Genomic DNA, 12,014 nt, shown 5'->3' on the forward strand with positions numbered 1-12,014 from the left:
TTTATCCAGTTTAGACAGAATCCAATGTTTAGTGTTACATTGTAGAATACAGAGTTATTTCCCTTGACATCCGCATTGAATTTGTAACTGTCAACGAACAAGTCCGAGAATTACCAAATGAATGCGACTGTCGGACTAATAATAATGTTGTTATATCCCAATTTTGTTATATATCTTTCTTATTTATAAACCAACATTAAAACATAAATAAAAATAACAAATTTCAATGTAATTTAGTTTTAACCTCAATTAAGGTTGCAAAATGACATAATTCCACCCGCCTACATTTAGCCTGTGGTGGCAGAGACATTTTCATTCTTTCTTAGCAAAATTTATTGCAGAAAAAATAACATTTTCTGTTTGTATTTAGTGTATAAAATACAAATTAAGTCACGTGTGTGTATTTTACTCCAATTTTAGTTGTTTCTAGCTATTTTACTATCAGTGTGACAGTATTTCATTTTCAAAGCGCATTAACAAAAAATCAATGGTGGAAACCCTAATGTGTAAGTATCTGAGATTTGTCTGAAGCTGCAAGGAATTTGCCCTGCACCAGACAGTACAATTGAAAACAACTGAGCATTAATTACTCTGTCTGCTAAACAGGACTGAGACCGCGGAAATCGGTGACCTGTGACGTAACACTGAATGCTGCACAAGATATATTCCAGTCAGCATTGTTTCCTGGTAGTCGTGTTTTCATTAAGTTGACTCTTCATTCATTTACACTACGCTGGTTTGTTCAGGTTAATTGAGGATTTTACATTTCTGAATCAAAAATCAGTCCAGTTTCTGAAATAGACAGGTTCTGGTTTTATCAGGATTTTAATACATGGTTTAAATAAAGAGAAAATTTGGGGCCGTGAACTTTGGCCGGTTTTGACAGCATTTCAGTGTGTTCAGGGTCCGGTTTAGACAGGTTTCACTGTGTGAGTATATATATTTATCCAGCAATCACTGTATACATTGGAAAGATATGATGACTAGATAAATCTCTATATTTTCGGTTACTGACCAAAAATATAGGTCATGTGACATAAGCCCGACTGGACTTCAGAGTAGTTTTCAGTAAACATACTCTTCAAATAATTTGTTGAAGTACAGTAAATACAAATAACTTTTAGTTTTGCGATAACAATACAAAACTTGTATATTTATTTATGAATTAGAGTTTAGAAATGCCTTTTTAATGTGATAGAATGTAGCTAGTGTAATAATATAGCAAAAGCCTTGCTAGTTTGACAATATTCAATTTGCGTACACAAAACTAGAATAAATAATGGATTTCCGAATATTCCTGTAGAATTGCAGGCTAAAAGAAATAACTGGTTACTGTCTTAAGATATTGGCTTTATCCTGCTCAGGATGAATGGTGAATGTGGCTTGGCAGAGCCTCCCCGCATTCGTCATTCTAACCTTCTCAGGATAAAGCCAATATCTTAAGACAGTAATCAGTTATTCCCTATATATATGTATTTATAATTATATATACATGTATATGTTTTGGGCAATGGTATTTTTTAAACTCTGATGGGTTTAAGAATATGCCACTATAATTTTAAAATCAAACAAATAATTTTAGTACTAAATATTTGATCAATCCATTAGTAGCACGGGATCTTTTATATGCACCATCCCACAGACAGGATAGCACATACCACTGCCTCTCATATACCAGTCGTGGTGTACTGGCTGGAACGAGAAATAGCCCAATGGGCCGACCGACGGGGATTGATCACTAACTGCCCCCACAGAAATAAAGCACTATGCCAATCTAGATTTGATAGTAAAATCCCTGCATTCAGTCAATATACCTTGTCACACATTCTTTTCACTTCACCTTCACAAATAGAATCTTTCCCTGGTGATGAAAAACTGGTTGAATAGGTGGACCCTCGGTAAACACCTAATTAAACACAAACAAAATAATCTCATGAGAAATTATCATAGATATCAATTGTTACTTATTACTATCCTACAGTTACTTTTTGGAATGGCTGTAAAGCTTACATAAAACTAACCATAAGTCACTGCAATCAACTGGAGATAGGACTATTTCGTAAAACGGGGTCTAGCATTTTAATATGCATCTCAAACAGTGAGGCATTTTCAAAATAAGAATTTACTCTTAACTCACACAAAATATTGTGTCTGTTAAAATGACCAACTGTTTATGTAGTTCTGTTTCGTTTAGAAATGAGTGTGCTAGCACGTTCATGTATTTCACAAGAATAAACAGCTTACCGAACTGAGTCAGATTGAAGCAGTAGGTCAGGGTATCAGCGTTTCTGTTGTAAACCTCATTGTTACATATGGAGTAAATAGCTGTGTAGAGAATAATTGGGACAATGGAAAAACACATTATCACAATCCAGCCAAGGTTCAGAATATAGGTGATCACTGTGAACTGAAAGATACGGCATTTAATAATGTTTAATAGACTAGTTAATTCATTGTATTATTTATATAAGTAAATGAAAAATATCCTCCACATTTTCAATTTGCATGTTATTTAAAAAATATAATTACAGAGATAGTATACTATACTGGGAACTTTTTGGTTTTTTCAAAGTCTGGAATTTACTACAAGTTATTTATTTCCAAGCCGAATGTTTTCTAAATTGTATATAAAAACAGTAGTTTTTCATCATTTCCCAAAAACTTTTACTTTTCTTCCAAACTGAAATTATTTACAAAAAACATTTTTGTAGGAGGTTGGGATGGACTATAGACATTTTCTAGTTTACAGAAAAAAACAATGCACAAATTTAAGTTAGTATTTTTTGCAGACGAAACCATTAAATATGAAAAAATATATAATAATACACAGGATTTCTCTCTTTAAAAACCATACACAGTCAAACTTTCTCATCATCAACAATGATTTTAGTACCGTACTACTTTACTGTGTCACAATATATTTAGAAATACTGTTGACTATCTTGGGAATTGTTTTTAAGGCAAATGCATATTATTCATCCGTAACTTGTAATTTTAAGCAAAACAATTCTTCAAATTGACTTCAGGATAACAAAAACATCACCTGTAAAAACAAACTGTGAACACAAACAACATTTAATGAAAATAATCACAAGATACTAACAAATGCAGCAGACACTCTGCCTCCCATAATGCACTTGGCACCAGAGTACACATTCTGACGTGTTGCACCAGTTGCCAGGAATCCAAATACCAGTAGAATAACTGCAAACACTGCCATGGCAACAGCAATGACAACAAAAACAACCTGAATAACCTCCAACCTATAAAAGAAAATGTTTGTTATTTATTATAGCTGATGACTGATGATAAATCTGCCACTGATTCCCAACATTACCCATTGTAAACATCGATTTAAACATTAGCAGTAGCACAACTCCACTCCTTTACAAGGTTGAATAGTCAGATAAAATATAAGAGCCTCAAACATTTATTGGACAAGCTTAAGCTCAATAATACTACAATTATAATCAGTGATAGAAATAAGCAGAATTTTTCACTAGTGCAGTGGACAAGTACATCTACAAATCTACTTGTCCATCAATATTTTTACTTGTCCAAATAAGTTGTTAGTTTTATTCAAGAGCAAGGACAATGTTTTTGATTGCTCAAAATGAAACAGCATTATACATTTTTACTTGTCCACTGGACAACTACTAAGGTACATTTTGCTTGTCCCAGCAGATTATCACTTGTCGGAACAAACAGATAAGTGCTTATTTCGAACACTGATATAAGTTTATAGACTGTGTTAAAAATGTCATTTGTATTCAATATTTATGCACTGGAATCAATTCTGTAAACAACAGAAATAAAGGGATTTTTTTTATATGCCTAAAGAATGGACCTAGAACTTTAAAATTAAATATTATACAGTGGACTCTGTCTAAACCGGACTCACTTCGTACCGTCGAAATAGTCCGATTTACATAGAGGACCGGTTTAGACAGAGTTCTTCCAGAGTTATGGTTCTTGAATGATCGACAACTCGCGATCAACAATGAAATTTGAACCCATGGATGGTTGGGAAACACAGACCCAGACTTGCAATCGATTATTTCACAGACATAAAAAAATATACTTAAAGGGACATTCCTGAGTTTGCTGCAATTTTTAAGATGTTATAGACTAACAGAGATTTTTTAACGATTAATTACGTATCAAATATATTTTTCTGCATAAAATATTAGTGGCTGCATATTAAACGTGTTCCTGGTCGTTCTAATATTTGTACTAGGTTAAATGTCATTTTATTTGCCTAAAACATTATTTATTCGTACGTACAAATTAAAAAAGATTTGCTAAATCTTTTTGTTTTGACTAATTTTTGTATTAATTTGACTTTAGTTTCTAACGAAAGTTTGAGACGTTGCCGTGTTTTGGGTCGCTCCACCATTATAAATGAAATAAGACAACACAAAATATACGAGCGACTCGCACCTATTTAGACATACGTTAAGTTAACAAGTAAAACTCGCCGAATTCATAAGAGTGAAATCAGTTAAATCAACACACACACTAATATTAATCCGATTGATCTACCGGCCCACCGCAATAAGAGTAAACTTCACACGAGTGCGGTTACATTTTGTATTTGATCTTGCGACGGCGTCCTGAGTACTTGGCAATTGACGACCATTGTTTAACTAATTAAGCAGCCCGTCGTTCAGTCAAATCCCAGTCCGATGTAGACAGAGGTAATTAATACATGAATGGTTCTTTTGTTCTTGATTTTTGATCCGGAGTCCGGAGTAGACAGAATACGGATTAGGCAGAAATTTATACCTAAGAGATAAACGGTAGCTGGACGGGGATTTAGAAATGGACCGGTTTATGCAGAGATCCGGATTACACAGAATCCGGTTTAGACAGAGTCCACTGTATATCATAAAAAAACTAAAATTTAGTATTTACATTACAAGTAGCAGGGGTGTACAAATGGAAAATATTTCACTAGCCCGTCAGACCAGAACCAACTACAATTTAGTAACCTGCCAGAATTTCTACTAGTCCGCCAGTCTATAGAACAATATATCATTAACACTATTATAATATACAATGTGTTCACTTCTAATGATATATATATATTGACAAAATATTATTAAGAATACATGGTAAGTGATCAACATCACGTGGCAAAGGTAATCAAAAAGACAGATAAACCACCGGACTTGTAGTTTTTAACTCGTCAGTCAGAATTTTTACTCTCACTTGGCAAGCGGGCGAGTATTTTCTGCAGCCCTGAATAGTATGCATGTATATGTACTAACCAACCAACATTGAACTCGAAGAGGTCATTCAGGACATCATTGATAATGAGGCTGAGCGCCTTGTAGGATGTTCCACAGAAAACACCAACTCCTATGATACATATGACAGTCGCCATCAAAGAGGCAAAGGGTGTTCGCCCTAGACACTCCATACACTCTGAAACATGACAAACATATAAGTTTAAAAAAATATATACCAATGACTGATACACAAAGAAACCCTAACCCCATGTGTAAAATTGCATTATTCTTGTGCTGATGTACTGGTTTAACTTGAGAATAATCAAACTGTGTTTCTATGGAAACTATGGCAATAACTTTTATCCAATAGCAAAAAACTGCCATCGGTAAAGTCCCTGACCTATAGCAATTCATAGCAGTTACCCGAAATATGCCAAAAACCGGGGTTTTGGCATATTTACAATCAAAAAACTTTTTCCCAATCAAAAAACTCGCTAAGAAAATAATTCTTCCAAAATCGTATCCAATAAGTGTTTTTTTTTTACTTTGTTGACAGTTTATCAATATCATATAATTCAATCTAATTAGCTCCACTATTACATGTGGATCTAACAGCAGCCAGTTGTAGCTCATGTCCACCAATCAAAACCTTACTTGCAGAATCATGCCAGTGATTTGAAAATAATTTGAAAATATTCTGAATTATCCTGAGAGTATACAACATGTTTCGTGTGAATTACGAATTCCTTAAAACATGTTTTATTTTATAAAATAAATAATTTGTAATGTAAAACTGAAGACTGATTTCCCATCCCGTACGTATTGGTATGGTTCGCTGTACTGTGGCCACTAAAATAGACTCGCCCGATATTTTTAGAATTTGTATGCTCCCAAATAACGTTATAAAAGGCGAAGTGTGATTGGTCAATATTTAAATTATTATTTACAGACGAAATGTTACCTGGACATTGGAGACTATGCAGTGTTGTTAGCAATCTGATTAAAATTAGTTCTACTGGTCTAAATAAGGCATTTGTAATTCACATGAAACATATTGTATACCCTCAGGATAATTCAGAATATTTTCAAATCACTGGCATGATTCTGCAAGTAAGGTTTTGATTGGTGGACACGAGCTCCAACTGGCTGCTGTTAGATTGCATATAATTTACACCAAGCACAAAAAAATAGTCGTAATAATAATCTTGTCGGGCCTAAACATGTGCATTTGTCCGTTTCCGCCTTGTTGGTAAATGTGTGTGTGTGTGTGTGTGTGTGTGTGTGTAAAATGCAGAACAGAAAACCTATTAAATGTGATTTTAGGGTTTATGCAACATCAAATGTGAGTAGACCTAACAATACATGAATCTAATTAATAAAATAATATCCATTTGTATTTTGTTTTGGTCTACTCACATTAATTTTGATGTTTCATAAACTCTAAAATCTGTTCTGTTCCACATTTTACCAACAAGGGGGAAACGGACAGATGTGCATGTTTAGGCCCGACAACATTATTATTATGACAAGCCCTGCATTTGTATTTGTGTAATTTAAAATGGCTGGCAAATGTTTTATGTTGTCATTGGAAGATTTATTTCTTAATAATGATGCAATAATGACTTCAATAACATTTTTGGTTTGTGTGTCCATTTGTTGCACTATTTCGGTTGAGAAACAGTTGAAACATGGTGCAATGAGTTTTGAATACCAGCTATATATATAGGGTATGTAACAATATTCGGACATAGAAAGAACCACATTGTCTATGTCCCTTTAGACTAATTTACATGTTGCTCACACATATCTTAGTTTTGTGTAACCCATTACTTGTTCGCATATTAAATTTAGGACATTATTTACAATTTTACATGGGTTACTGAATTTGTTTTTGCATAACCTATACTTAGTTCATCAAGATTAACCTCAAGTGCAAGCACAATGCGAGGTTTATCCTGCTGAGGCATTAAGCCATTAGCAGATCTCAACGGTTCTGAGGAATCTTGCTCAGAACGAATTGTGGTCAAAATAACGACTACCATCATGTTTTCCCACCCTAATCATGTATTGTGATCTATTTTGAGCTCATGGAGACCAAGACCAATAAAAACCTGATTGACCGATAAATATGTTGATGGTTTTTAATAAATATTAATTTCATCCATCTGCAGGCCCTTTTATAACGTGTGACAGGTTGTGGTCTTTACGAAGCTACTTGAACACCCCCATCTTACTGTAGTACAGAATGATTTTAAAGTGATACTTCAGATGTTAAAAAAGTACTTCAGACCTTCGTTTTTGAAAAACCCAGGAGTGCTAAAAATGCACTCCTCAAAATGCTTATGAGGGGAGTGGGAATGACACTCCTCAAAATGCAGAGGAGGGAAAAATCACACCCATCAAAATAATCAGAATTAGAGGCAAGAGACCAAGAGGAATTGCACCCATGAACATGATTAAGTTTGAGGAGTAATGATTTCTAAATTAAATATCTTAAGAGTTAATGTTTTGTGTTTTCAAAATAAATATCCTAATTGAATGAATATAATAGTTGTTCTCAAAGATGGAAGGAATGGGCCATTGCAGTCTTTCACAAGAAAACGAAACACCATGAATACAACATTTATCGATTTCTTATGTATTATATGCATATCATGTTGCATTAAAATTCTGAATCATGATAACCTGTTGACTATTTATGAATAAAGAATTGAAACTGATTTGTTTGTGCTTATTATGTTTTATTTAAAACAAGTACAATAATTTTTGTCTTCATCGCAGAATGATATGATTTTTCCATGGACACAAACCTATGAATTGAATGTGAATTGACATTGTAACAACTATGGTATTGTTATTAAGAATTCTAACTGTAAATCATTTAAACTAAAAAAAAAAAAAAAAGGTGTAACAACCACATATATACTTGTTATGAACCTGCAAATTCTCTATTAAAAAATAAAAATAAAATAATAATGTCATAACTGAGAAAATGTCAATATCTATTGTTTTCTACCCAAAAATATCTTACTACAATTTTTTTTATAAATATATGTTTTTACAAACAGGATTAACTTTCATTATCGTTGTACTATAGTTAACACGTCACTTATTATACTACTAACTCGAATCATAGCAACCCATCCAAAAAACAACACCTCCCCCCCCCCTCCCCCAACAAAACCACCCTAAGGTAAATTTAATTTTAAAATATACATGCTTTACACTCGGTAAATTCAAATTACTGACTTGAAATTAAATCGGTGTAATGTTTGTTTCAGGTGCCCGTCAACTGATTACATGTACTACCAAAGTCAATGTTCTTGGCTTTAAATCACATGGCAGTATCGTGAATCAGAAAGTAGAAATGTCTGCGAGTACATCGCTATGTTATTAACGAAAACGAAACCTGCTTTACTAAATTTAATTTTTTGTTGGTGCACGCGTTTACTGTGATATCAACATGTATTTAACATTACACACATCATAGAATTATTGGACAACGCACCGACGAAATCTTAATAATAAGTGAACTCCTAGCTGATTGGTTGAACAGTGTAAAAATAACCAACCAATCGTGTTTCAATATGTTAAAAAAGTATTATAGGATGTTCATTGTCAACAGAATGGAAAGGTTTGTGGCGTTGTGGATCGGATTCAATAAACAATTAAAATGACGGAGTTAAAAATAAATAAAATACAAGCATGATTTGTTCGATTTAGGAGCGCGTTATTTTGCGCCCGTCAGATTGAGTTGACGGGGGTTGACAGGCGTGATAGCGCTCTCGCGCCCGTCAAAAACAAAGGTCTGGTACTTAATAAAACTGTTATGTTGTATAAATTATACAGATATTAGTAACAATATAAGATTATGAAAATGAGTCTTGGTTGTTATTTTGTTTTTGTGTGGTTTTTTATATGAAGATACTCTTTAAAAATCTGAAACTGTTAAGTTATAGTGAATACTAAAAATTAGCAAAACATTGTTTAGAAGTATGGGAAATACAGATAACAACTGAAAGGCGTATGAGTCCAGTGTTTAGAACGTAACCATGCGTGTCTGCCAATGTAATTAGCTGCTAGAATCCGTTCGGTGCAAAAAAAAAACCAGTTAGACTTTTTTTCTTTAATTCAAAGTGAAGATCGTTTCAAAGTAAGTATTTCTTGGTCTCCATGAACTCGAAATAGATCACAATACACGATTAGGGTGGGAAAACGTGATGGTAGTCGTTATTTTGACCACAATTCGCAAAATTACTCGGTACCGTTCAGATCTGCTTATGTCTTAATGCCTCGGCAGAAGAAACCTCTCATTGTGCTTACATTCGTGGTTAATCTTGATGAATAAACCTATATCCTGGACCTATCGAATTCCGTCCCATTACCAGGAAAACGCTTCTGCGCATGTTCAGTCCAACAACCGAATACATTTAACGACATCATTGGTTACCTTGTCCAATACAAGGTAAAAAAAATATATATATATATATTATTACTTACCTTTACTGTCAACGAATGTAAAATTCCCACCAGGAAGTGAATATTTGTTAACACCATCGAAATCCGTCCCATGTGAACGTCACAAACGCGGAATGTATGAAAGACCACACCCATCATAAAATTGAGGGAACAACAACACAACAGATTGTCAACGAAGCAAATGTAAATGAATTATGAAAATATCTACACGTATTTGGTGAACATTGGTTGTCGACCAACACCAGTGTTCGAGGTTAGAAAGTTCCCCTTGCTTTGAATTTGAATTTTTTTTAGATCTTTTGTAAACAGTCATGCCTCTTAACGGCTTTTCAAGTAGTCAATAAATTTCCATGAATATAAGAAAATGGGTTTTTTGTGCTAACAACTTTTATAGGTGGCTGAAAAAGGAAGTAAAAGCTTCCATCTACAAACAGTAAAAAATCCACTAATTTTGTCTCTCAATAACAGTTGTGGATCGGACACAAACAACCTTCCATACACCTCCTCTCCCACACACACACACCCACACATACACTAAGAGTGTTAGTCATGTGACTTGTTACTAAATATAGACAAAACTCATGCAGATGACAGTCATTACTGATCTGTCAAATCTAGTCTCTTCATTTATAAAGGTTTTAATATATTATAACCTTTGGATATGGTTCCTGTATGCAATAATAGAATCACCGGTACTGTACAAGGGAGAGAATAAAAATCCTACCATTTTCCACCCTCATTTTCAATGTTGATTGATCAAGGCTTGGTTAGTTGATACATATGCAGTGGTATTAAAGTTCATGCTTGCGCAGTGTGATTAAAAAGAGTGCAGAAGTGATATGGGACGGAATTCGATGGGGAACGGAATTCAATAGTTTAGGATACTAGGCTATAGGGAATCTGGGTCATTTCGCCCTCTGCGTTGTTTCGCCCTTAGTCCTATTCACCCAGGGTTGGTTCGCCCTAAATCTCATTCGTCCCGAGTCGTTTTGCCCCCACCCTAATAAATATATTTATTATGGTTTTGAAGTATCTTTTTCTTCTGTTTATTCATTATTCATTACCAAATGTTAGGTAATTTTCTGTCTTTGGATATTAATGCCGTATCAGCTGTTTACTTTCTGTCAACTGAAGCTAGGCGAAATCAACATACCATACTCGGCATTTGAACCTCAGCTGGTTATGTAGTATATTTAATAAGAAACCACAGCACATCAGTAGTACTTATGCAGTGTGACTGTTCATAAATTAATTATTGATGTGAATACATTGTTTGTATATTATCTAAGGCCTGTACGTATTTTGTGTATATGGCTTGAAAAAAAGTAAATGATATTGGAAATAAACAAAATTATATTATTTTTATCTGTAAATATAGATAGCAATGTGTGACATCTAAAAAGCAATGGACATAGGCCAAATCAATGAATAAATGTACTTTATAAACAAAATAAAATTAGGGCGAATCGAAACATGGGACGAAATGACTCGGTTGGAGGTACGAATCGACCCTGTTCAAACCGACTCGGGTGAACTAGTAATAAGGGCGAAACGACAATTCAAAACAGATGATCGTGAAAGTTGGAAAGCTTAGCTTGAAGTTGAACTGAGGAAGCAGTGAATAAACTATAAAGGAAATAAATGTTCTGGTATTCTAAGTTCTTTGCGTTATACGAGTGGGAAAAGTTCAGATTGTTTTCTGCCATCATACTATTTATAGAGCAGATGAGGGAAATACTCACCCATAGCCATGATTAAATGAAACAGTAGATTTTTATTTACTAGTTATTTTATTCTTTATTGCATCCTGAAATCAACTGTTTGATTTTCAAATTACGCATTTATGACCGGATATCTACAGCGAACTAACAATCTACCAATAGCCAGTTGATTAACAAGGGAGATAACTCTAAAATGAATTAAAATCAAAGGTTTCTTAACACTAAATTAATTTTCATTGCTGATAATGTTACCAGTTTCTACTTATATCATCTCACTAATGCTGTACACATATTAAAATGCGACATTTTCATTTAATCTACCCGCAAAAACGCCGTGTTACATTTGATTGAAGTGATTTATATGACGTTGAATTACTAATTAGCAACTCGCATGTTGGGGGGGGGGGGGGGGAGACGTAGCCCAATGGTAAAGTGCTCGCTTAAAGCGCGGTCGGTTTGGGATCGATCCATTGGGCTATTTCTCGTTCCAGCCAGTGCACCATGACTGGTATATAAGAGACTGTGGTATGTGCTATCCTGTCTATAGGATGGTGCATATAAAAGAACTCTTGCTACTAATGGA

At 34.2% G+C, this 12,014-nt stretch overlaps 1 protein-coding gene across 1 annotated transcript; it reads right to left on the bottom strand.

Moving 5' to 3' along the window:
- Positions 1–463: 463 nt before the first annotated feature.
- Positions 464–11,529, bottom strand: LOC121375429 (proteolipid protein DM beta-like). The gene is made up of 6 exons (XM_041502877.1): positions 11,453–11,529; positions 5,271–5,427; positions 3,104–3,263; positions 2,245–2,407; positions 1,815–1,906; positions 464–792 (listed from the first exon to the last, which is right to left on the bottom strand). The coding sequence occupies exons 1-6, from the start codon at positions 11,460–11,462 to the stop codon at positions 781–783; spliced, it is 594 nt and encodes a 197-aa protein (XP_041358811.1). The 5' UTR covers positions 11,463–11,529; the 3' UTR covers positions 464–780.
- Between the last annotated feature and the right edge of the window lie 485 nt (positions 11,530–12,014).

Source organism: Gigantopelta aegis, chromosome 6 (assembly GCF_016097555.1).
Source record: "Gigantopelta aegis isolate Gae_Host chromosome 6, Gae_host_genome, whole genome shotgun sequence".
Taxonomy (NCBI): Eukaryota; Metazoa; Mollusca; class Gastropoda; order Neomphalida; family Peltospiridae; genus Gigantopelta; species Gigantopelta aegis.